The following is a 27,634-nucleotide window of genomic DNA, read 5'->3' as shown; positions in this document are numbered from 1 at the left end:
ATGCAATATCAAACTAAAATACAGTATCAATTCCACCAGACCCCCACCACCCTCTGGCTAAAAAGTCTTTTCCTCATCTCCCCTGTGATCTTTCTGCCAATCACTTTGAATCTATTCCCCTAGTCACTGATCTCTTTGCTAAGGTAAACAGGCCCTTCACTTCAATTCTATCCAGACTCCACAAATTTTGTACATGCCAGTCAGATCTCCCCTCAGCCTTCTCTGTGCCAAGGAGAATAGCCCCAGCCTATCCAATCTTTCCTCAAAGCTGCATTTTTCCAGTCCCGGCAACATCCTCGTAAATCTCCTCTGTACCCTCTCTAGTGCAATTACATCCTTTCTGTAATGAGGTGATCAGAACTGCACACAGTACTCAAGTTGTGGCCTGACTAATGATTTATACAGTTCCAGCATAACCTCCCTGCTCTTACATTCTATACCTCAGCTAATAAAGGAATGGATTCCATATTGTCTTCTTACCACCTTATCGACCTGTCCTGCTACCTTCAGGGATGTGTGGACATTTACTCCAAGGTACCTCACTTTCTCTACACCTCTCAACATTTTCCTCTTAATCGTGTATTCCTTTGCCTTGTTTGACCTCCCCAAATGCATCACCTCACACTTCTCTGGATTGAGTTCCATTTGTCATTTTTCTGTGCATCTGACCAGACCATGAAGATCTTCCTGCAGCCAACAGCTATCCTCCTTGCTATTTACCACACAGCCAATCAAAATTTCAATCAAGTTGGTCAGACAAGATCTTCCCTTAACAAATCCATGCTGACTCTCCTTGATTAATCTGTGCATTTCTAAGTGACATTTTATCCTGTCACTCAGAATAGATTCCAATAATTTGCCCACTACTGAGGTTAGACTGACTGTCCTGTAATTATTCGGTCTATCCCTCACTCCCTTTTTAAACAGAGGTACAATGTTTGCAGTCTTCCAATCCTCCAGCATCACACCTGTATCCAGTGAGGTCTGGAAAACGATGGTCAAACCTTCCGCTGTTTCCTCTCTTGCTTCTTTTATCAGCGTGGGGTACATTTCATCCATCCCTAGTGATTTATCAACTTACAAATATGCTATTTGTATGTCCTGTCACTAATATGTCCTCTCTCCCTCTATTGATCACATCCAATACTTCATACCCTTCTTCCTTAACTCCAATATCTGCATCATCACCCTCTTTTGTGAAGACAGATGCAAAGTATTTATTAAGAACAGTGCCAACATCTTCTGCCCCTACACATAGGTTACCTTCATGATCTTTTATGGGCCCTACTCTTTCCATAGTTATCCTTTTTCTGTTAATGTATTGATAAAACATCTTTGTGCGAACCTTGATTTTGATTGCCAATATTCTTTCATGCCCTCTCTTTGCTTTCCTAATTTCAATGTTGATATCCCCCCTCCACATTCTATACACCTCTCGGCTTTCAGCAGTATTGAGTTCTCTGAGTCGGGCATTAGCTTTCCGTTACTGTCTTATAATACTACCTTATAAAATCCATGGGGCTCTAGATTTGGCCATCCCACCCTTTTTCTTTGTGGGAACAGATTGACTCTGAACCCCTGGAATCTCCCCTTTGAGTGCTTCCCACTGCTCTGACATTGATTTACCTTCAAGTAGTTGTTTCCAGTCCACTTTTGCTAATTCACTCCTCAGCTTAGTAAAGTTGTCCTTGCCCCATCTGAGAACTTTAACTCCTGTTCTATCCTTGTCCTTTCCATAATTATGTTAAAACTGACTGAATTATGATCACTACCACCAAAATGCTCTCCCACTGCCACTCCTTCCACCTGCCTATCTTCATTTCCTAAAACTACATCTAAAACTGCACCCTCTCTTGTTGGACTTGCTGCATATTGGCTAAATAAGTTCTCCTGAATGCACCTCAAGACTTCTGCTCCCTCAATTTCTTTCACACTAAAAGTATCCCAGTTCATGTTGGGGTGGTTAAAATCCCCTACTATTACTGCCCTATTGTTCTTGCAATTCTCAGAGATTTGCCTACATATCTGCTCTTCTATCTCCTGTTTGGGGGTCTATAGCACACTCTCAGCAGTGTGATTGCCCCTTTTTTGTTCCTCAGCTCAATCTATACGGCCTCATTTGATAAACCTTCCAACATATCATCCGTCTTCACAGCTGTAATAGTTACTTTGAGCAAAACTGCCACCCCCCCTCCTTTCTTATCCCCCTCCCTATCACATCTGAAAACCCTGTAACCAGGAATGTTGAGCTGCTATTCCTGTCCCTCCTTAAGCCATGTTTCTGTAATAGCTGTGATATCATACTGCCACATGTCTATTTGTGCCCTCAGCTCATCTGCTTTATTTTCTATGCTCCTTGCATTGAAATAGATATGCTTGAGCACTGCCAAACTCTTTTTAAATTTTCTAACCTTTGTTTCCTCTTTCTTCCAGACTCATCCATTAATTTTGTGACTTCCATTTTCATTTCTGATTTTGTCCCATCTGACTCTACCTTCCGTTTCCCATCCCCCTGCTAAATGAGTTTAAACCCTCGCCAACAGCACTCGCAAAATGTCCCGCAAGGAACTCTGTCCAGGCTCTGTTCAACTGCAATCCGTGGGACCTGTCCCAAGAATCTAAAGCCCTCCCTCCTGCACCATCTTTCCAGACACACGTTCATCTGTCTTATCCTTTTATTCCTGTACTCACTTGCGCGTGGCACTGGGAATAATCCGAAGATTACTACTTTTGATGCCCTGCTTGCTAATTTCTTACCTAGCTTCATAAATTCTGACTGCAGGACAACATCCTTATTTCTACCTATGTTGTTGGTTCCGATGTGGACCACAAAGGATGGCTGTTCACCCTCACCCTTCAGGATGCTCTGTAACTGCTCAATGACATCCTTGACCCTGGCACCAGGGAGGCAACACACCATTCCTGGATTCACGTCTGTGGCCACAGAAACAGCTGATTGTTCCCTTCACTATTGAATCATCTATCACTATGGCTTTTCCAATCTTCCCTGTCTCCACCTTTGCAGCTGAGTCACCCATGGTGCCATGGACTTGGATCTGGCTGCACTCCCCTGGTGAAGCATCACTGTCCTCCGTATTCAGAAGTGAATACCTGTTGGAGAGTGACATGCACTCGGGATGTCCTGCACTTCCTGCCTGATTATTTTGACTGCCTTGTGGTCACCCATTCCCTCTCTCCCTGCGTACTCTTAAACTGTGGGGTGACCACATCTAAGAACATGCTTTCCATGTAACTCTCCTCATGAATGCACAGCAGTGTCTCCAGCTGCTGCTCAAGTTCCAAACCCAGAGCTCAAGCAGCCGCAATTGACAACACTTACTTGCACAAATGTTTTTTTTATTTCCAAAATATAATTTATTCATAAAGATCTGTAAAAAATACATTACAAAACAGTTCCAAACAGCACCAAGTCAAAAAATACAAACAGTGCAAAGGAGGTCAGTTTCATTCAATACAGGAGTGAGTTGCCTTACAACCCTTCCATTTCATTTTTCATGCCATATACATTTTATGGCAAACGAAAATTTTCCCGCTGCAGTTTGAGGGGTTTTCCATGGATCCAGCCCCTCAGTTCAGCTTGGTGGGGGGAGCTTACATGGTGGTCTTTCCCCATTGAGCCTTTGCTGTGGTTACCCAAGCTTTAGTGCGTCCCTCAACACGTAGTCCTGGACCTTGGAGTGTGCCAGTCTGCAACATTGGACAACTCTTTGTGCTGGAAGACCAGCAAGTATTGGGCAGACCAAAGAGTGTCTTTCACCGAATTGATAGTCCTCCAGCAGCAGTTGAGGTTATCTCGGTGTGTGTCCCTGGGAACAGCCCGCAGAGCACAGACTCCTGTGTTACAGAGCTGCTTGGGATGAACCTCGACAAAAACCAATGTATCTCTTTCCACACCTGCTTTGCAAAGAAACATTCCAGAAGAAGCTGGGCAACCATGTCATCCCCACCACAGCCACTTCGAGGGCATTGTGCGGAGGGGGTGAGACTTCGGGCGTGCAGGAAGGATCTGACGGGGAGGGCTCTTCTCACCACCAGCCAAGCTACACCTTGGTGCTTGTTTGAAAGTTCTGGTGATGAGGCATTCCGCCAAATGATTTGGCGGTCTGCTCTGGTAACCATCCGACAGGATCCATCATCTCCTTTTCCCGTAGGGCCTTGAGGACATTCCGTGCAGACCACTGCCTGATGGATTGGTGGTCAAAGGTGTTTTCCGCAGAAACTGTTCCACGAAGGATTGGTGGTACGGCACAGTCCAACTAGATGGAGCGTTCCACGGCAATGCGACCAGGCCCTTCCTTCACAACACTGGGGACAGAGAGAATCTCAGCACGTAGTGACACTTGGTATTGGCGTATTGGGGATCTGCACACAGCTTGATGCAGCTGCACACGAAGGTAGTCATCAGGATGAGGGTGATATTGGGTACATTATGCCCGCCCTTATCCAGAGGTTTGAACATCGTGTCCCTTTGGACCCGCTCCATTTTGGATCCAGAGATGCAGCTGAAAATGACTCGGGTGATCGCCACAGCGCAGGAATGGGGTATGGGACAGACCTGTGCCACTTACAGCAACAACGTGAGCGCCTCGCACCTGATGACCAGGTTCTTACACATAATGGAGAGAGTTGCTGCTCCCACATGCTCAGCTTGTGTTGGACCCTGGCTACTCGCTCCTTCCAGGTTTTGGTGCATGCCACGGCCCATCAGAACCATATCCCCAGCACCTTCAGGTAGTCTGACCTGACGGTGAAGGGGACAAAGGATCGGTCAGCCCAGTTCCCAAAGAACATGGCCTCTCTCTTGCCGTGGTTAACGTTGGCTCCCAAGGCCAGTACGAACTGGTCGCAGATGCTCATCTCTGCGCACAGACAGCGGGTTCGAGCAGAAGGCCGCGACGTCATCCATGTCCAGGGAGGTTTTAACCTGAGTGCCTCCACTGTCTGGGATTGTCACCCCTCTTATGCTCGCATCCTTCCTGACAGACTCAGCAAAGGGTTCAATACAGCAAATAAACAAGACAGGGGAGAGAGGACAACCCTGTCTGACTCTGGATTGGATCGGGAAACTTTCCGATTCCCACCCATTGATTGCGACTGTGCTACTGATGTTTGTGTAGAGCAGTTTGATCCAATTGCAGATTCCCTCCCCAATCCCCATTTTGGAAAGTACGTCCATCATGCAGGTGTGCGATATCCTGTCAAAAGCCTTCTCCTGGTCCAGGCTGATGAGGCAGGTGTCCACCCTACTGTCCCGTATGTGGGTGATCGTGTCCCTGAGTGGGTAAAGTACAGGTCTGATCAGGGTGGAACACCAAGTCCAGAGCAGACTTGACTCGACTGGCTATGATTTTTGACAGTATTTTATAGTCGACATTAAGCAGTGAGATGGGCCGCCAATTTCTGATTTCTGCCCTCTCCCCCTTCCCCTTGTTGATGAGGGTGATGATGCCTTTCCTCATGGATTCTGACATGCTGCCGGCTAGGAGCATACTGTCGTATACTTCCAGCAGGTCCGGGCAGACCCAGTCCCACAGGACCAAATACAACTCAACCGGTAAGCCGTCGCTTCCAGGGGTTTTATTCATCTCGAAGGATTTGATGGCCTTAGTCAGCTCATCCAGAATTAGCGGTTTGTCCAGTCTCTCCCTCCTGCTGTCATCTAAGACCTCTGTGATAGATGACAGGAAGGACTGGGAGGCTCTGCTGTCTGTGGGCTTCGCGTCATACAGCCCAACATAAAAGGATTTGCTGGTCCTTAGTATGTCGGACTGCGAAGACGTTACCGAGCCATCCTCTTCCTTCAGGCTGCTGATAACAGAGCTCTCTCTGTGTACCTTTTAGAAGAAGTAACACGAGCACATCTCATCCTGCTCAATGGAGCGGACTCTGGACTGGAAGATGATCTTGTGGGCCTCCGTGGCAAAGAGCGAGGCCTGCTGGCTCTTCACCTCATGAAGGTCCTCCTTGACCTTGACCCCCATCGACTGAAGCCAGAGCAGATTTTGCATACTTTTCTGGAGTCGTGACATTTCCATCTGTCTCTCTCTCTCACCCTCTGAACCCCTTTGAAGATAAAGAACCTCTTGATGTTCTCCTTGATCGCTTCCCACCAGGGAACTGGAGACTCAAAGGTGGGGTTTCACGGTCCTCCAACCTTTGTAATCCCTTTTGAGTTCCTCAACATTCTCTGGGGTTAGCAGTGTAGCATTGAGCTTCCATGTCCCCCTGCCAACCCGCTGGTCATCCTGTAAGTGAAAGTCAGCCAGTAAAAGGCAATGCTTGGAGAAGAACACCGGCTTGACGTCGGTGAATCTGACCGTGAAAACACGGGACACCAATAGGAAGTCAATCCTGGAATGGGCAGACCCGTCCTTTCTTGACCATGTGTATCTGAAGACGTCGTGCAGTTTGGCATATTTTACTGTTTCGATTAAGAATATGGACATAGCATCCAGTTTGCTGTCGTCTCTGCCGGATCATCCATGTGCATCGATGATGCTTTTGAAGTCACTGCCTAGGATGACCGGCCTGGACGTCACCAGCAGCAGTGGGAGATGCTGGAAGACGGTCAGATGCTCGCTGCATTGATCCGGGGCGTAGACTTCAATCAACGAGAGCGGAGTATTGTTGTACATTACATCTGCTACGAGGTGATGACCGCCAAATGGTTCTCCAGGACACGGGAAGCATCCAGGAGCTTCCACATAGCACAGGAGGTGCACTCTCGAGGTTGAAGCCCCCCTGCCATTCCTTAACGTTCACTGTTTTTCGGCTGCCGCATACGATGATGGGCCAAGTGGTCTCTTTCTCTGCCTGTAACCTTCTATGATTCTATGATGCTCACTAACATTATCCCCTTTTCATATACAGCACCACAGAGAGAGAGAGAATCAGTCCGGCCATTCGTAACAGTGTGTCCATATCACACTGTATTACACATTCTTATGTATCATCAGAGACAGTATTAGTAACACAATAAAGTGCATACATATCATCCTAAATAATGGTATCCCAAACATATGTACAGCATTAGAGAGGGAGTGTCAATAGTGCATTTTCTATTCGTGTGTCCATATCACACCCAATAACTGGGTCCCACGTTTTTGTAGAGCACTAGAGACAGAGCTGAAAGTGAATAAGTGAGAGAGAGAGAGAGATCCCCATCAGCAGTTACAGGCTGACCTGGAAGCCTCATTTTATCTTGAAAGATCCGTGGGAGACAGACGGTGCAGTCTCATCTCTAACTGATATTGGATCAGAAACAGACACATTATTATTCCTAGACTCTGGGTAACAGTTAGAGAGTGAGGTGAACAATGTTCCAAATTTAACGCTCTTGGCCCTGTTGATCTCTGTAATCTCTCAGCTCACACCGTTCGATATGACTGTCAGTGAGGGACAGTTTCAATGTGATGACTTTAATCTGGGACTGTTACTGTCAGATATTAACTCCTGCGCGATCGCAGCAAACACAGCGACTCCCTCGGAGGATTGCTTTGAGAAGACGGGTGAATGAAGAGCAAACACACTGCAGGGAATGATGTCAAACTGAGCTTCAGAAAGGGGGAATCCCCCAGCTTGAAACGGTCTCTGACCTTTCCCCACAGCTCCAGTTCCTTTGCTCAAACTCGGAGAAAACTGAACTGGGGAAAGTTCCAGTTTATTTTTGTCAGTTCCGATGAAGGGTCACTGACCCGAAACGTTAACTCTGCTTCACTTTTCACAGATACTGCCAGACCTGCTGAGTGGTTCCAGCATTTCTTGTTTTTATTTCAGATTTCCAGCATCCGCAGTATTTTGCTTTTCTTCCAATTTATTTTTTTTTGTCAATGAGTGGGAAAAGAAGCGCATGCGCGATGCGCCTCCTCCAGCCGTGTCCTTCTGCGTCATTTAATTAGTGAGCGGAAGAAGTTTGTTTGAAACAGACGGGAATGGAGACTGAGAGCCCCGGGATAAGTGAGTAAACAGCAGTCTCCTTCCAGCAGCACATTGCATTGAGAGCCTGTCCGCAGAGGGGCTCAGAGATCAGCATTGACTACGGAGCAAGTTCAGGGGGAGTTGGGGGCTGTTTGTAAGAGGCGGAGTGGAGCAGGAACATGGAGTGAGCGCGGAAGGAGAAGCCTTTCTCAGGCTGTTTGTGGACAAGGTAACGGAGACAGGGCAGGAAGAAGCTGCTGTTGAAAATCATTGTTGTTTTCTCTCCTCAAACCTGCAATGCATGTTCATGGTTTAGCTCCAGTTTCACACTGTGTTGTTATTGAGCAGTGAATACAGGGAACAGAGCCAGACAGTAGGGATGGGGACAGTTATGCAAACAACACCTATTGCTGGCGCCAGGTGAGTAGTGTCAAGGAAACATTTTAAACAGCAGCTGTCGGTTTCCGTTGAACGATTGATCCAAGAGAAGCAAGGAAATGGCAGATACTTTGAACAAGAATTTTTCATCTGTCTTCACAGAAGTAGACACAAAAAACATCCCAAGAATAGTAGAAAATCAAGGGGAGTAAGGAGGGGGGACCTTAAAACATCACCATCGCGAGAAAAACATGTTTTTGGAAAACTAATGGGACTAAAGGTTGACAAGTCCACTGGATCTGAAGGCCTACATTCTAAGGTTTAAAAGAAGTGTCTGCATAGATAGTGGATGCATTGGTTGTAATCTTCTTAAATTCCCTAGATCCTGCAACAGTTCCAGTGGATATTAAACTGCAAATGTAATGTCCCTGTTCAAGAAAGCAGTAAAGAGAAAGCAGGCAACGATAGGCCTGTTAGCCTAATGTCTGCCATTGAGAAGATGCTGGAACCAATGATTAAGTCAGTTATCGCAGAAAACATAGAAAAATTGGAGCAGGAGTAGGCCATTCGGCCCTGCTCTGCCATTAAAAAATGATCAAGTCTGATCATATAATTCAGTACCCTCTTCCCGCTTTCTCCCCATATCCCTTGATCACTTTTGTATTAAGAAATATATCTATCTCCTTCTTGAATATATTTAATGACTTGGCCTCCACTGCCTTCTGCAGTACAAAATCATGAGAGGTATAGACAGGGTGGATAGCAAGAAGCTTTTTCCCAGAGTGGGGGATTCAATTATTAGGGGTCATGAGTTCAAAGTGAGAGGGGAAAAGTTTAGGGGGGATATGCGTGGAAAGTTCTTTACGCAGAGGGTGGTGGGTGCCTGGAACACGTTGCCAGCGGAGGTGGTAGACGTGGACACGATAGCGTCTTTTAAGATGTATCTAGACAGATACATGAATGGGCAGGAAGCAAAGAAATACAGACCCTTAGAAAATAGGCGACATGTTTAGATAGAGGATCTGGATCGGCGCAGGCTTGGAGGGCCGAAGGGCCTGTTCCTGTGCTGTAATTTTCTTTGCAGAGAATTCCACAGGTTCATCACCCTCTGAGTGAAGAAATTTCTCCTCATCTCGGTTCTAAATGGCATACCCGTATCCTGAGACCGTGACCCCTGATTCTGGACTCCCCAGCCATCAGGAACATCCTCCCTGCATCTAGCCTGCCTAGTCCTGTTAGAATTTTATAGGTTTCTATGAGATTCCCTCTCATTATTCTAAACTCTAGTGAATATAGGCCTAGGTCAACCCAATCTCTCCTCAATGTCAATCCTGCCATCCCAGGAATCAGCCTGGTAATTCTTCTTTGCTCTCCCTCCATGGCAAGAACATCCTTCCTCAGATAAGGAGACCAAAACTGCACACAATACTCCAGATGTGCTCTCACCAAAGCCCTGTATAACTGTAGTAAGACTTCCTTGCTCCTGTACTCAAATCCGCTTGCAATGAAGGCCAACATACCATTTGCCTTCCTAACTGCTTGCTGCACCTGAATATTTGCTTTCAGCGACTGGTGTACAAGGACACCCAGGTCTCTTTGCACCTCCCCCTTTCCCAATCTGTCACCATTCAGATAATAATCTGCCTTTCTGTTTTTACAACCGAAGTGAATAACCTCACATTAATCCACGTTATACTGCATCTGCCATGCATTTGCCCACTCACCCAACTTGTCCAAATCACATTGGAGCCTCTTTGCATACTCCTCACAACTCAGTTTCCTCCCCAGCTTTGTGTCGTCTGCAAACCTGGAAATGTTCCCTCACCCAAGTCATTAATATATATTGTGAATAGCTGGGGCCCAGGCATTGATCCCTGTAGTACGCCACTTGTCACTGCCTGCCACCTGGCAAAAGGCCCGTTTATTCCTCCTCTCTGTTTCCTGTTTGTCAACCAATTATCAATCAATGCCAGTATATTACCCCCAATTCCATCTGCTTTAATTTTGCACACGAACCTCTTATGTGGGACCTTATCAAAAGCCTTCTTAAAATCCAGCAACAACACATCCCCTGGTTCTCCTTTATCTATTCTACTAGTTCCATCCTCAAAAACGCCAGTAGATTTGTTAAGCAAGATTTCCCTTTCGTTAACCCATGCTGTCTTTGTCCAAACCCGTTTATGCTTTCCAGGTGTTCTGCTACCACATCCTTTCCAATAGACTCTCGCACTTTCCCCACTACTGATGTAAGGCTAACTGGTCCGTAATTCCCTGTTTTTTCTCTCTCTCCTTTTTTAAATAGTGAGGTTACATTTGCCACCCTCCAATCTGTGGAACATTTAGAAAATTATAATACAATCATGCAGAGTCAACATGGATTTATGAAAAGGAAATCAAGTTTGCCAACATTATTAGCGTTCTTTGAGGATGTAAGAAGCAGGGTAACTGAAGGGGAACCAGTAGATGTAATGTATTTGTATTTTGAAAAGGCATTCGCAAAAGTGCCATGCAAAATGTTCTTACACAAGCTAAGCGCTTGTGGTGTTAACGAGTACTATATTATTTATTTTATTTATTTAGAGATACAGTACTGAAACAGGCCCTTCAGCCACCGAGTCTGTGCTGACCATCAACCACCCATTTATACTAATCCTACATTAATCCCATTACCCTCTCACATCCCCAACTTTCCTCAATTCCTCTACCACCTACCTATACTAGGGGCAATTTATAATGGCCAATTTACCTATCAACCTGCAAGTCTTTGGCTGTGGGAGGAAACCGGAGCACCCAGCGAAAACCTACGCGGTCACAGGGAGAACTTGCAAACTCTGCACAGGTAGTACCCAGAATCGAACCCAGGTCGCTGGTACATGCTAACTAACAAGAACCAGAGAATTAGGATAAATGTGTCATTTTCAGGTTTGCAAACTGGAACTCGTGGAGTGCCACAGGGATCAGTGCTGGGGCCTCAACTACTTACAGCCCAGATTAATGATTTGGATGAAGGGATCGAGTGTATTGTAACTAAATTTGCTGTTGATACAAAGAAAGGTGTGAAAGCAAGTTGTGCGGAGGACACAATGAGTCTGCAAAGAGATAAATACAGGTTAAGTGTGTGGGAAAAATTTGGCATATTAAGTATAATGTGGGAAAATGTGAGGTTATCCACTTTGGTATGATGTAGAGAAAAGAAGAATATTAAATAGGGAGAGACTGCAGAATGCTGTGGTATAGAGGGATCTGGGTGTCCTCTTATATGAATCACAAAAAGTTAGCATGGAAGTACAGCAAGTAATTAGGAAGGCTATTGGAATTTTGGCCTTTATTGCAATGGGGTTGGAGTAGAAAAGTAGGGAAGTCTTGCTACCACTGTACAGCGTGTTGGTGAGACCACACCTTGAGTGTGTATACAGTTTTGGTCTCCTTATTTAAGGAGGAAAATACTTGCATTGGAGGTAGTTCAGGCAAACATCACTAGGTTGATTCCAGGGATGAAGATGTTGTCTTATGAGGAACGTTTGACCTGGTTGTGCTACACTCATTGGAGTTTAGAAGAATGAGAGGTGATCTTATGAAACATATAAGATACTGAAGGGGCTTGACAGGGTATTTACTGAGATGATGTTTCCCCTCATGAGGGAATCAAGAACTAGGGGGAACAGTTTCAACATAAGGGGCTCCCATTTTCGATGGAATTGAAGAGGAATTTCTTCTCTCAAAGGGTTGTTGTTCTTTAGAATTCTCTACCCAAGAGGATGGTGGAGGCTGGTCATTGAATATATTCAAGGCTGAGTTAGACTGCCTTTTGATTTACAAGGGAGTGAAGTGTTATTGGGACACGCAGGACAGTGGAGTTGAGACTTTGATCAGATCTGCCATGATCTTATTGAATGGTGGAACAGACTGAGTGGCGGAATGGCCTAATCCTGCTCCTAGTTATTATGTTCTTGCATTATAATGCCAGGTGGAATTAAAAACTTGACTTGTGCAAATATCCCTGCTCCAGCAGGTATTCTCATTTATGGAGCAGTGCAGATGTTGGGTTGTTCCTGGATGTCACTAAATTGTTATAAAACTACCAAAGAAAACCTGATCAGCAGAAGCTGAGTGCTGCAGTGGAATCAGACACTGACACTCTTTGTATTACTGATCATCCTGTGTGGTTAGTCATAATGATTATTAATTGAAATATTACATTCATGTCTTTTCTAGTTTCTACCTCAATTGATCTTGAGTTACAAGAGATATTTTTCTTTCTTTCTGTCAGGTAATACTTGAAGGAGCCAGAAGGATTGTGATGATTCCCCAGCACAAGGATATGTACAGTCCACTCCTTCTAACACAGAGTAGGTACATTATCACTCCCAGAGCTCAGAGACACAGACAGGCCATGAGTTCCACAGTCACAGAGAGCAGAAGCAGTCAGACTCACACTGATCCCAAGTTCCAGAGACACATTTTCAATCCAGCAGACAATCAAACAAAGCAGGAGAGGCAGAAGTTGTTTCCAATTCACCCCAACTCAGTACTGCTGAAAGGTAGATCCATCAATCTCAGTTCAAAATCACACCCACTATCAGATTGAAAGGCACCGGATCAATCCCACAAGAGTGCACCCTAAGCTACAAATTAAATATGAGGTAGAGCAGCTGATGGAAAGGTACAGAATGAATCCTAATAATGTAGCCCAGACTGCAGACTGAGTGACAGATTACAATGTAGTACAAACATCTGATACAGTATCAAAAGGAAAGTTACAGTATTATGTCAATTAGTGCACACTGCACTACACATTACATACCAATCCAATAATCTCTGTAAGAGCTGTACTGAATGATATCGTATCAATTGAATGATTCTGATTATACTGAGCATGCCATGTGTGAGTTTGAAATATATGTTGTCATTCACAAATGTGTTCATACAGTTGCAGACTAAATACTAGTCCAAAAAGCTCAGACCACAACTGAGTAAAACACACAGTTAAAATGTGCAGTGGTTTATATTTTAAAATACCAGTGAGACAAGAAAATAGTGATACATTATGGTGTCCAACAAATAGTTCTCAATAGCATCCCGTAGATACATATTAAGTACAGGTACAGAAGAATTCCACACTCATACAGCACCAGCGTCACATAGATACAGACTGTATCACGTTTGCAGACAATACCAGTAGCTGAGAGATACAAAATGAATCCTACTGTAATGGACTGTCCTAGAGATAGACACATAAAAAATAAATTGTAACACACATTCAGTACCAGAGACTGCCAAATGCAAAATGAGCCCTGGATATGCACACGCAGACTGTACCAGAAACTGACTGATACAGAATGAGACCCACACTCATTCGTAGTACCAGAGGCTAACAGGTAAAGAATAAAATCAATATTCACTTCCAGTACCAGAAAATAATATATGCATAACAGATATCACTCACATACATTAGCAGAGATTGACAGACAACAGAATGAATCCCACAATCTCATTCAGTACCAGATACTGACAGGTACAGAATGAATCCCATACACACTGTACTAGGCACTGAAAGACAAAGGAAGAATTGCACAGTCACATACAATAGAAAATACTGACAGATACTGTCGGACTCACATGCTCACAATCATTACCAGATACTGTTGAAAAGAGAGTTAATCCCACACTTGTATTCATTGCGAGAGACTGAGATACATAAAAGATATCCACACTCACATAGAGTAACAGAGACTGACGTGCAGAACTTGAACCGCACATATGCATAGTAGCAAAGTCTGAAAGGTATTGAGTCGATCCCATAATCAGATACAGTGTCAAAGACTGATAGGCATATTTGAGTTCACTTCCATAGAATACCAGAGATTTTCATGTACAGAATGAACCTTATTTCACATTCAGTCTGGATACTGATAGATACACAATGAATCCTACAATCATGTTCAATACCAAGTTCAGACAGACACCATATATACCCCCCACTTATTCACAGTATCATAGACTGGCAGACACAGAGTGAATCACAAAATCAATTAATTTCAGAGACCAGCAGATAGAGAATTAATCTCACTCTCACAGAAAGAACCAGAGATTGACATATATACATTGATACCCAAGCTCACATAAAATGACAGACACATAATTAAAACCATGGCATATATAGTACTTTAGACTGACACATAGAGAATGAATCACACAGTCACATTCTGACTGTGAAGAGTGGTGCATACAAAATGAATCTCACACTCACATTTAGTTCCAGGCACTGACAGATACAGAATGATATCCACATTCAGCCACAGTAGCAGATAGATACAGAAGCTGCCACGCATACAATACTCATGATTGACATACAGAATGAATCACACAATCACATTTAGTTTCATAGACTGATACTCAAATAATCTCACACTCAGACACAGTACCACAGACAGATAGATGTAGAATTAAACTCGCTGTCACATAATGTACCAGAAAGTGTCAAAATTAATCTCATGAAGTACAAAAGATGGATGGAATTTGTCTCACACTCAATGTAATCACCTGCACTGAGCACGCCAAGCGCAAGACGGTCACTGCCATGGATGTGGTGTACGCTCTGAAACGGCAGGGCCGCACTCTCCGGATTCGGCGGCTGAACAATTCGACCCTTTTCAGCAAACACACAACAAAGGCTCTTCTAAGAGCCACCCACCGCCTCACAGAGCGAGCATTGACCTAGAAATGGGAGCTGGGATAGGCTGTTTAGAACAGTTCAATCAATCTGAAATATTTCAGATTTCCAGCATTCGCAGTATTTTGCTTTTACTTCTTTGTTCAATCAATCTGCTGTGTTCGGGATGAAAAAAAATGGAATCCCCGAATTTGACATTTCATTTGCAGCAAGGATGTGCAGTGGATTTGATTTTCTAAACGGGCTGTGTAAACAGTGCCCGAGACTCTACAGTTCGTTATTTCCCCAGTCGACACATGCCCTCAGTGAAAAGCCACATCACTCCTCCAGAATCACTCATTGTTTTCATAGAATTTCAAAATGATTTCGCTGCAATGAGGGGATCCGGGAGTTTTGCAGCAGCCGTTGAATCGGTCACTGGAACCAAACCCACTTGTGATGTTATTTCCCCCGAGAAGGTGTTTCCTGCACTGAAACTGACAGGGTTTGTGAAACTGATCAGTTTCAGCTCAATCATTCAGGGACCTGGAATTCCCGCAGTTTGAGCCCGCGCTATCCCGAGCCCACTTCTGATTGGTCACCCTCTTCTCATTCACATGTCTTAACCAATCGCAGAGCTTCGAATTAGGAAATACAACAATCACTGGCTTAAATTGGCAGACAGTTTGAATTCGAAAAAGCCGCCAATTTCAGTGTCGGAAAGAAGCGAATTGATGGAAAATCTGGCGTTAGTTTAAACCTGTTCGTAAAATCGCGCCAGGACTTTGTGCTGATAAAAGCGGAATTAAAAAAGTTTTTGATGGGTTATATATATTACATAGTTCTAATCTAATTTTTTGTCTACTTATCTGTATCTGGCGGGAAAAGACTCTATTCAGCAATCTGTAACGGGACAAATAACTCAAACTTGGTGTTAAAGTAATAAATTAGACAGGCTTTGAGGGGAGTGAGAAATCACTGAAACAGATGCTTAAACATTTGAAATAGTTCTCATTCGGTCCTGTTACTGACATTTTGGAATCAGACAGGAACCAGCCCTTTCACAGAGACTGTGGGTGGCTCTGAAAAGAGCCTTTGGTTTATTAGATGACATTTTGGCCGCTTTACTTTTTCTGGGAGCTCTGAGCGCTGGTTTTCTTGGGCAGCAGCACGGCCCGGATATTAGGCAGCACCCCGCCCTGAGCGATAGTCACCCCTCCCAGCAGCTTGTTGAGCTCCTCGTCGTTGCGGACGGCCAGCTGCAGGTGTCTGGGGATGATGCGGGTCTTTTTGTTGTCCCGGGCCGCGTTACCAGCCAGCTCGAGCATTTCAGCGGTCAGATACTCGAGCACAGCAGCCAGATAGACCGGGGCTCCGGCACCCACACGCTCAGCATAGTTACCCTTTCTTAGGTGCCTGTGAACACGACCCACCGGGAACTGCAGTCCAGCCCGGGAGGAGCGAGACTTGGCCTTGGCCCGAGCTTTGCCGCTGGTCTTTCCTCTTCCAGACATTTCCACAATCTCACAAAGACTTTCACAAAGAATGGATATTTTCTGCAGCATTTACTTTACTTATAGACTGAAAACTCTCCCCATTGGTCGCTACGAAATTCACCTCATTTGCCTATATTCTTCACCAATCAAGTCACTGACAAACACAGTGGGCGGGATTTTCCCGCCACAACATCAGAAGCAGAAAATGTGTCAATTTCAAAAAGCCCGCCAATTTCATTGTCAGAAAGGAGCGGATCAAAATAAATGTCATCCTTAGTCAAATATTTAAAATCCCTTCTCTTTATTTTGTTCTATTCAACTCTTTCCGTCACCAATTGCAGACGCGGGTTTAAAATGTTGTTTAAATTGTGGATCTTTCTCCAATAGCTTTCAAACTGTCCCGGGACGAAATCCCTGTTCACAGCATTTCCCTGAAGCGAAACATTCAGTTTATCTTCAATCAGAGCCCAGTGTCCTTCTCTGAAAAGAGGGAGCCAGATCGAGTCCTCAAACTGCCCTTAGTCTGCTGTGTAATAATCCCATTCCGGGCTGTTACAGTGCGGAGAGTTACTGTTCATAAAATGATGAATTAGTTCACATTTCAGGAAGAGAGTGAAGGGACTGAGGTCTGACCCTTACCGCTGAAAGCAGCTGTTAATGCGGTCATTCAGGGGCTGTGCAAAACCACAATAACAGCTTTATGCAAAAAAGGAAAGGCGGATGAGCGGATTATGGGTTTGAGTTCGGTTTATGGGACAGCAGACAAAAACACAAGAGTGGGACATTTATTATGTTACACATTGTCTTAAAATGATTTCATAGAGATGTTCGGATGCAGCTATTTCAGAGAGATTGTGGGTGGCTCTTAAAAGAGCCGTTGTGTTTGGGATGTTTTTCAGTCCATTGTGCAGTTTTACTTGGAGCTGGTGTACTTGGTCACCGCCTTTGTCCCTTCCGACACGGCGTGCTTGGCCAGCTCCCCGGGCAGCAGCAGGCGCACGGCGGTCTGGATCTCCCGGGAGCAGATGGTGCTGCGCTTGTTGTAATGGGCCAGGCGGGAAGCCTCACCCGCGATGCGCTCGAAAATATCGTTCACAAACGAGTTCATGATGCTCATGGCCTTGGAGGAGATGCCGGTGTCGGGGTGAACCTGCTTCATCACTTTGTAGATGTAGATGGAGTAACTCTCCTTCCTCGACTTTCTCCGCTTCTTGCCACCCTTTGCTGACGGTTTACTCACAGTTTTCATGGCGCCCTTCTTAGCAGCTGCTTTCTTCTTCTCCTCAACCATCTTCAGATTCAATTTCAGACACAGAAATAAACCAAACCCCTTCCGAGTGCGGATTAAATAGACAATCCCACAGCTCTATGCTAATGAGGGATGGGGGAAAGTAAAGATTGTGATTGGGTGATTGTGAGTGATGTCACAATGGTTTTTTATTGTAATTCTGTCAGTGGTCTCTTTCGCCATCCAATCAGATTAAATATTTGCAACCAATCACAAACACCCTGACTGCAATCAGGAAGTATATTGCACAAAGACTCTCCCCAGCCCCAGTTTATATTGAAAGAGCTGCTCACTGTGTCGCGCTTCCTCGAAATGTCCTGGCTGTTGTTGGGAGGACACCTATTGACTGATTCTGTGTCGTTGTGTCTCTGCTATTGCATGTGAGTGTGCAATTAATTTCCTTTTTAGTCTAGGCTACTGTGTTCGAGTGTTTTATGTAATTTGGTAACTCTCAGTCTCTGGTGCTGTATGGATTCATTCTGTCTCTGTCAGGTACTGTGTTTGAGTGTGAGGAGATGAGGTGGAGTGTTGCAGCAAGGAAGATGGAAAAGAGCATTGGTGCCGATGACAGCCTTACTTGACGTAGTTTGCACTCGGATTGGGTCAGTGACAGATCCGTTGGCAAGGATTACAGCTTGCATGTCGTAGTGCAGTATGTTTGAGGAGGACATTCCATAATCCCTCTCGGTTGGTAGAGTCGAAGGCCTTTGTCAGGTCAGAGAAGGCCATGTATAAAAGTTGCTGCTGCTCCCTACATTTTCTTGAAGTTGTCTTGCTGTGAAGATTATGTTCACTGTGCCTGTTGATGGACACAATCCACATTGTGTTTCCAGTAGGAGCTCTTCAGCCACGGGGAGGAGGCAGTTGAGAAGGGCTCTTGTGATGACCTTCCCTGTGGTGGACAGCAGGGATACCCCTCTATAGTTAACACAGTCGGTTGTGTCAACTTTTTTTAAAGATGATCACAATTACCGCTTCACGGTGATCCCCTGACATGCTCTCCTCCTTCCAGATGAGGGAAATGAGACATGTATTTGTGTCGAGTGTTTCTCTTCCATATTTTAGAATTTTGATGTGAATTCTATCTATTCTGGCAGCCTTATTGTTTTTTTGGCGATCCATCTCTAGTGTCATGTGTGAATGTGGGATTCATTCTGTACCTGTCACTCACTGGTACTTTGTGAAAGTGTGAGTTACATTCTGTATTTGACAGTCTTCAGTATTGTATGTGAGTGTGGAATACATTCTGTCAGTGGCACAGTATGTGAGTATTTGATTCATTCTGTTAGTCTCTGGAATGTTATGTAATTTGGGACTTAGTCTGAATCTGTCAGTTGTTCTGTATATGTGGAATTCAAGCTATATCTGTCAGTAGCTCAGTGTGTGTGTGAGTTCATTTTTTATCTGTCAGTCTCTGGTGATTTATGTGAGTTTGGCAGTCACTGAATCTGCCAGCTACTGTAGGAGTATTTGAGAATGATTTTGTATGTGTCAGTCTTTGCTACTACATAGGAGTGTGGGATTAATTCTGTATCTGTCAGCCTTTGGTAGTGTGTGTGATTGTGGGATGAATTAATTAGCAGTCATTGGTGCCCAGTATGAACGTGGAAATCATTCTGTAACTCAGTCTGATATTGTTATGTGAGGGTAGGAATCAGATGTCTCTTTCAATCCCGGGTGCTGACTGTGAGCATGGGATTCATTCTGTACCTGTCGGTGGTACCGTATCTATCTGTGGGATTAATTCTGTACCTTTCAGTCACTGGTATTGTGTATGAAAGTGGGATTAATTCTAGATCCGCCACACATTGGTTGTGTGTGTGTGTGTGTGTGCATAAGAACATAAGAAGATACGAAATAGGACAGGAGGAGACCATTTGGCCCATCAAGCCTGCTCCGCCACTCAATAAGATCGTGGCTGTTCTGATTGTGGCCTTAACTTCACTTTCCTGCCTGCCCCCATAACCATTGGCTCTGTTGTGGATCAAAAATCTGTCTATTGCTGCGTTGAATATATTCAATGACACAGCCTCCACAGTCCTCTGGAGAGCAGAATTCCAAAGATTAACAACCCTCTCAGAGAAGAAATTCCTCCTCATCTCCTTCTTGAAAGAGAGACTGCTTATCTGAAACTCTGGCCCCTAATTCTACAATCCCCTACAAGGAGAAACGTCCTCTCAGCATCTACCTGTCCAGCCCACTGAGAATCTTACAGGTTTCAATAAGATCACCTCTCAATCTTCTAAACTCCAGTGAGTATAGACCCAGCCTGCTCAACCTTTTCTCTTAAGACAATGAAACATCCCAGCAATCAGCCGAGTGAACCTTCTTTGAAGTGATTCCAATGCAAGTATATTCCTCCTTATGTAAGGAGACCAAAACTGTATCGGGTTGGGATGTCACTAATGCCCTGTAAAGTTATGGCAAAACTTCCTTACTTTTATACTCCATTCCCCTTGCTAAAAATGCCAATTACTTGCTATACCTTCATGCTAACATTTTTGTAATTCATGTACCTGGACACCCAGATTCCTTGGTACAGCAGCATTCTGCAGTCTCTCTCTATATAAATAATATTCTGTTTTTCTATTCTACCTGCCAAAGTAGACAATCTCACATTTCCCCATATTATACTCCATCTGCCAAATGTTTTCCCACTGACTTAACCTTTCTATATCTCTTCACAGACACATTGTGTCCTCCTCACAACTTGCTTTCCTACCTATCTTTGTACCATCTACAAATTTGGCAACAATATACTTGGTCCCTTCATGCAAGTTATTAATATAGACCATAAATAGTTGAGGCCCCAGCACTGTACCTGTGGCACTCCATTAGTTACAGTTTGCCAATCTGAATATGCTCCATTTATCCCCACTCTCTTTTCTGTGAGTTAGCCAATCCTATATCCATGTGCGTGTAGTTTTCAGTTTGTATCTGTCAGTGTCTGGTACTCTATGTGAGTTTTGGACTCTTTCTCAATCTCTCAGTGCTACTATTTGTGTGTTAGGTTGCTTCAGATGACTCAGGCTGAGGTACTGTGAGTGAGTGCAATAATCAACATATACTTTTCAGCATCTGGCACTGAGCATGTGTATCAGCATCACTTTATCTGTCAATATCTGGTACTCTGTGTGAGTGGGGGATTCATTATATAACCTTCCGTCCCTGGGACTGTTTGCAAGTCTGGATTCATTCTGCATAAAATGTCAGCACAGCAACAGGCCACAGATGTGGTCGGTTTTAAGCAGACAATATGTTTGCAGTTTTGCCAAGTATTAAATATCTGTCACTGTGAACATAATAGTGAAAGATAATGTATCTTTCAATCTGATACAGGATTGATGTGCAAGTGTAACTCAGGCTGTACTAATCAATTTGATCAATGCCATTCAGTCTGACTCTGAGGGAGAATCTTGGACTTGTGTGTAAAATGAGCTCAGTCTGGAATTGTACAGTATCTTCCATCTGACACTATGAGATTTTAGGACTGGTATGTAATTTATAGCTCAGACTAAACTCATCAAATTTATAATGTATCTTTTAGTTTCACAATCCGGATGAGTTTTAAACTGGAATCTGAGTTTGTATCTCAGGTTATACTATATTTCAGAATCTCTCAATCTGATTATGCATTTTAGATTTGGACTTGTATCTAATGTATATGTCTGGACACATTATGGGAATTAATACTGATAATAAACTGATAACATGTGTAAATCTTGGGCTGGTATTTAACTTGAATCTCAGATTATATTAGTTTAGTTTAGAGATACAGCACTGAAACAGGCCCTTCGGCCCACCGAGTCTGTGCCAACCATCAACCACCCATTTATACTAATCCTACAATAATTCCATATTCCTACCACATCCCCACCTGTCCCTATATTTCCCTACCACCTACCTATACTAGGGGCAATTTATAATGGCCAATTTACCTATCAACCTGCAAGTCTTTGGCATGTGGGAGGAAACCCACACAGACACAGGGAGAACTTGCAAACTCCACACAGGCAGTACCCAGAATTGAACCCGGGTCGCTGGAGATGTGAGGCTGCGGTGCTAACCACTGCGCCGCCCTTAATTCTGTAACTTTGAAAAGGGAACCATGTGTCAGTTCTTTGTGTATTTAATTTGTAGCTGAGGTTGCACTATTGTGGGATTGACACACTGATAATTTGATAGTGGGTGAGAATTTGGGCTGGGATTTATGTATCTACCTGTCAGTGGTACTGAGTTGGGGTGACATGGAAACAACGTCTGTCTCTCCTGTTCTGTTGGATAGATGGATTGAAAATGTGTCTCTGGAACTATTTCTGCTGTCTGAGACTGTGGAACTGATGACCTGTCTGTGTCTCTGCGCTCTGTGAATGATAATGTCCGGACTGTGTGTGAGAAGGAGCTGGTGACACTCTTCCTTGTAACTTGGGTGGAGGAAACATCACATTTATTCTGGTTCTTTCAATTATTTGTCTGTTTGAACAAAAGTATGTTTATAACTAAAATACAGGTGAGATAGAAGATACAGGATTTTAATGAATTTAATCTCTCGAATAATAATGAGCCCCCATAAAGGAAGCCCAGTCATACAAATATTATCATTGTTTGACTGCACTGCAGTAACAGGTTCATCCCATTCTGTCTCCTTTCCCCATCGACACACAGCCTGAGAATGGCCTCTCCCTTCCCCCACTCACTCCATGTTCCGGGACCAGTTGATTCTCCATTCCACCTCTTACAAACAGCCCCCGCCTGCCCCTGAACTTGCCCTGGACTCGATAGTGATCTCTGAGTCAGTCTGCGGACACGCTCCCAAAGCGATGTGCTGCTGGAAGGAGGCTGCTGTTTGCTCCCTTCCCCCGGGACCGGGATCTCTCCATTCGCGGCTGTTTTAAACCATCTTCTTCCGCTCACAGGCAGTGCTGGGGGAGGGGAGCGCAGGCGCAGATTCCGGCAACAATTCAGCAAACAGAAACATGGAAAATTTCCGGCGCAGAATGAGGCCATTCGGCCCATCATGTCCGTGCCAGCGCAAAGAGAGCGATCCAGCCTGTTCCCACAGTTTCTTGTTATTGGACAGTGAAGTGTGGAAACAGAAGCGGACAGTCAGGATGTGGAGATTTACACAAAGAGAATCTATTATAGGCACCAGGTGAGAAGTGTGAAGGACACATTTTGAACAGCAGCTGATTGGTTTCGACTAAACGGTTAGACCATGGGAGCGGGAACTGGAAATCTGACCTGTGTAAAAGTCCCTGTTCCGTCGGTCAGTCCCATTCATGGCCCAGCGGATTATGTCTGGATGTCATTTAATTGTTGTAAAACGGCCAAAGCCCCTGGTATGCAGTAGCTGGGGGCTGCAGGACTGCAGTGGAATCAGACACTGACTCTGTTTGTATTGCTGGGTTTCCTTTGTGATTGTTCACAATGACTATTCATTCAAAGATTGTTTTGGTCTCTCTTGTCACTTCCACCACACCTCTTCCTGAATTATAATAAATACTTTTTCTTTCTGCAGGCAAATACTTGAAGGAAGTAGAATAAATATAATGATGCCTCAGCACAAGGGGAAGTGCAGCCGGCTCCTCACACACAGTAAGTACAGTATCATTCAGAGAGAAAAGAAACATCAGTTCCACAATCACTGCCAGCAGTACTCGTCAGACTGGCACTGATCCCAAGTTCCAGAGACTAACAGTCAATCCAACAGTCACACAGAGCATGACAGACTGAAGTTGTTTCCATTTCCCCCCAACTCTGTCCCACTGACAGGTAGATGCATCAATCCCAGTCCAAAATCACATCCACTGTCAGATTGCAAGGCACTGTGTCACTCTCACAAGAGAGCATCCTTAACTACAAATTCAATGTCAGATAGAACGGACAAACAGTACCTGATTGTGAAGTACAGAATTAATCTCAATAATGTAACCAGACTGCAGACTGAGCTACATGTTACACACAACTCCACAAATATCACAAGTAGTCAGACTGGAGGATACAGTATTAATTCCATTACTACAAACTGAATGCACTGTTATCTGCCAGGACATAAAGCATATTGTAAAATGAAAGGACACAGACCTGAAATGTTAATTGTGTTTCTCCCTCCACAAATGCTGCCTGAACTGCTGAGTATTTCCAGCATTTTTGTTTATTTCAGATTTCCAGCATCTGCAGACTTTTGCTTTTATTTTAGAGTGAAAGAAACATTGCATTGTGAGGTGGGAGTGACTGCCCTTGACATCAAGGCAGCCTTTGACATGTATGGCAACAAGGCAGCCCTCGCAAAACCAGTGTAAATAGAAATCGGGGCAAAATGCTCTGCTGTTTGCAGTCATACCTAGCACGAAGGAAGATGGCTGTTGTTGTTCAGGTCAATCATCTCAGTCTCCGGACATTACAGCTGGAATTCCTCAGAGTGGTGTTCTCGGCTCAACCATCTGCAGCAGCTTCATCAACGACCTTCCCTCCATCACAAGGCCAGAAGTGTGGATGTTTTCTGATGATTGCGAAATGTTCAGCACCATTCATGACTCCTCAGATACTGAAGCAGCCCATGTCCGGATGCAGCAAGACCTGCACAACGTCCAGGCTTGGGCTGATAAGTGGCAAGTAACATTGGCATCAGATAAGTGCCAGGCAATGACCATCTCAAACAAGAGAGAATCTAATCATCTCCCCTTGATGTTCAATGGCATTACCATCACTGAATCCCCCACCATTAACATTGACCATTGGTTACCATTGACCAGAAACTGAACTGGACCAGCCATATAAATGCTGTGACTGCAAGAGCAGGTCAGAGGCTAGGAATTCTGCGGCGAGTAACTTACCTCCTGTTTCCCCACATCCGTCCACCATTCACAAGACACAAGTCAGGAGTGTGATGGAATACTGCCCACTTGCCTGGATGAGTGCAGCTCCAACAACACTCAAGTAGCCTGTTTGATTGCCCACATCCACCACCTTCAATATTCACTCCATTCACCAATGATGCACAGTGGCAGCAGTGCGTACCAGCTAAAAGATGCACTGCAGCATCACACCAAGGCTTCTTCGACAGTACCTTCCAAACCCAGAACCTCGACCACCGACAAGGGCAGCAGATGCATGGGAAAACTACCACCTGCAAGTTCCCCTCCAAGCCACACACCATCCTGACCTGGAACTATATCACCATTCCTTCACTGTCGCTGGGTAAAAATCCTGGAACTCCTTTCCAAACAGCACTGCTGGAATTCCTGCAGCTCAAGGACTGCAGCGGCTGAAGAAGGCAGCTCACCACCACTTTGACAAGGGCAATTTGGAATGGGCAATAAATGCTGGCATAGCCAGTGATGCCGACATCACACTAACAAATGAAAAAAGTGAGGAAATAGTGAAGGGCTTTTATAGAATACACGGAGACATGTTTCCACTTGTGGTGGTGTCTGAAACAAGAGCCAAAAATATAAAATCGACATTCATAAAACCAATGAGGAATTCATGAAAAAGGTATTTATGTAGTGAGTGGTTAGAATCTGGAATTTGCAACCACAGGGAGAGGTCGAGGCGAATAGTATTGATGCATTTAAGGGGAGGTGGAACAACTGTATGGGAAGAAAGGAATTGAGGGATATACATATGGGGCTTTATTTTTCTTTATTTGTGCATATGAAGCAGGGTGGCTGGAAGTATGTGTCGAGCATAGAGAAGTTGGGAAGATCCCAGTGCAGTGTTTTGTCTCGATGGATCTGCCCAGAATACTTGTGATGCAGGAGCTGGGAGCTTCAGTACTTCAGTGGAGACAGATACTGACACTGGTTTTCATTTGTGGGTGTTTTTAATGATTATTAATTGCAAAATTAAATTCACCTCTTTGATATTTTGCACCTCCCCTGTTCTTGAGTTAAGACATATTTTTTCTTCATGCAGGCAAATACTTCAAGATATTGTGATGAATGTGATGGTTGCTGCACTCGAGGCACAAGGAACAGTGCAGCCAGCTCCTCTCACACACAGTAGGTACATTATCACGCAGAGTACAGAGGTATCGACAGTTAATCAGTTCCCTAGTCTCAGACTGCAGAAGTAGTCAGGCTCACATTGATTCCAAGTTCCAGAGACACATTTTCAATCCAACAATCAAACAAAGAAGGAGAGAAATAAGTTGTTTCCATTTCACCCCAATTCAGTCCCATTGACAGTCAGATACCTCAATCCCAGGTCAAAGTCACCCTCATTAACAGATTGAAATACAATGTGTCAATCTAAATATAATGCAGACTTAGCTATCAATTAAATATCAGATAGAATTGGCACACAGTATTGATTGAATGGCACAGAATCTCATGTAATGCTTTACCCTGAGATTTAAATTAAATACCATACTCAAAGCTCACATCCATTCATGATAAAGGATGTTTAAACATCCCCATAGTGTACCCTGAGATACAAGTTACATACAAGTTCAACATTCATTACAGTGAAAGTTCTAAGGTGCTGAAAGATATTGTAACCCGAGACACAAATTAGATACCAGTTCAGAACTCACCCACACTGTGAAATGGAAAGATACAGAATCAATTCCATTAGTGTAGATTGATCTAAATATTATATACCATTCTAAAAACTCATACAATATCAAACTGAAATACAGTATCAATTCCATGAGTGTAGATTGATCTAAACATTGCCAGTCCAAAAATAAAACAGTATTAGATTAAGTAATGCTGACAGAAAGTGCAAACTGTGATGTAAATTAGATGCCTGAACTCACCCAGACTGCGGAATTTAAAAATACAGTCGACTGAGATACACATTATTTACCAGCCAAAAACATCTCAAACATTATCAGTGTGAAATAGATTATCAATTCCATTTGTGTAGATTGAAATCCACAGAACAAACCAGTAAAAAATCTCGTACAGCGGTATGGTGGTTTTGTGGTGACATTACAGGACGAGTAATCCTGAAGTCTCCACTAATGGTCCAGAGAAACAAGTTCAATTTCCATTACAACAGCTGGGTAATTATAGTATCATAGAATCAAAGAAAGGTGAAGGCACAGAAAGAGGCCACTTGGCCCATCGTGTCTGTGCCAGATGAAAAACTTTCCACCCATTCTAATTCCACCTTCCAGCATTTGGTCTGTAGCCCTGCAGATTACAGCACTTGAAGTGTATATCCAGACTTCTTTTGAATGAATTGAGGCAGTGAGTTCCAGACCCCCACCACCCTCTGGCTGAAAAAAACGTTTCCTCATCTCCCCCGTAATCTTTCTACCAATCACTTTAAATCTATTTCCCCTAGTCACTGACCTCTCTGCTAAGGTAAATAGGCCCTTCACTTCAACTCTGTCCAGGCACCTCAAAATTTTGTATGTTTCAATGAGATTTCCCCTCAGCCTTCTCTGTGCCAAGGAGAACAACCCCAGCCTATCCAGTCTTTCCTCATAGCTGCATTTTTCCAATCCCGGCAACATCCTCGTGAATCTCCTCTGTACCCTCTCGAGTGCAATTACATCCTTTCTGTAATGAGGTGATCAGAACTGCATACAGTATTCGTTGTGGCCTGACTAATGATTTATGCAGTTCCAGCATAACCTCCCTGCTCTTAAATCTATACATCGGCTAATAAAGGAAAGGATTCCATATGCCTTCTGACCACCTTATCGACCTGTCCTGCTACCTTCAGGGATCTGTGGACATTTACTCCAATGTCCCTCACTTCCTCTACACCTCTCAGTGATCTCCCATTAATTGTGTATTCCTTTGCCTTGTTTGACCTCCCCAAATGCATCAACTCACACTTCTGAATTGAATTCTATTTGCCATTTTTCTGTCCATCTGACCAGACCATGAAGATCTTCCTGCAGCCTACAGCTATCCTCCTTGCTAT

The 27,634-nt window shown here is 44.1% G+C and overlaps 1 protein-coding gene across 1 annotated transcript; it reads right to left on the bottom strand.

The window, feature by feature from the left end:
• Positions 1 to 17,377: 17,377 nt before the first annotated feature.
• On the bottom strand, positions 17,378 to 17,704 carry LOC137362999 (histone H2B-like; the record flags this gene model as incomplete). Its single annotated transcript, XM_068027117.1, has 1 exon — positions 17,378 to 17,704. A coding segment is annotated over one exon (327 nt), but the record flags the coding sequence as incomplete, so codon positions are not given.
• Positions 17,705 to 27,634: the final 9,930 nt, after the last annotated feature.

The sequence above is a fragment of the Heterodontus francisci genome, unplaced genomic scaffold (genome assembly GCF_036365525.1).
Source record: "Heterodontus francisci isolate sHetFra1 unplaced genomic scaffold, sHetFra1.hap1 HAP1_SCAFFOLD_51_2, whole genome shotgun sequence".
NCBI classification, from domain to species: Eukaryota; Metazoa; Chordata; class Chondrichthyes; order Heterodontiformes; family Heterodontidae; genus Heterodontus; species Heterodontus francisci.
Note: the sequence above shows the minus strand (reverse complement) of the source record. Positions and strands in the feature narration are given on the sequence as shown.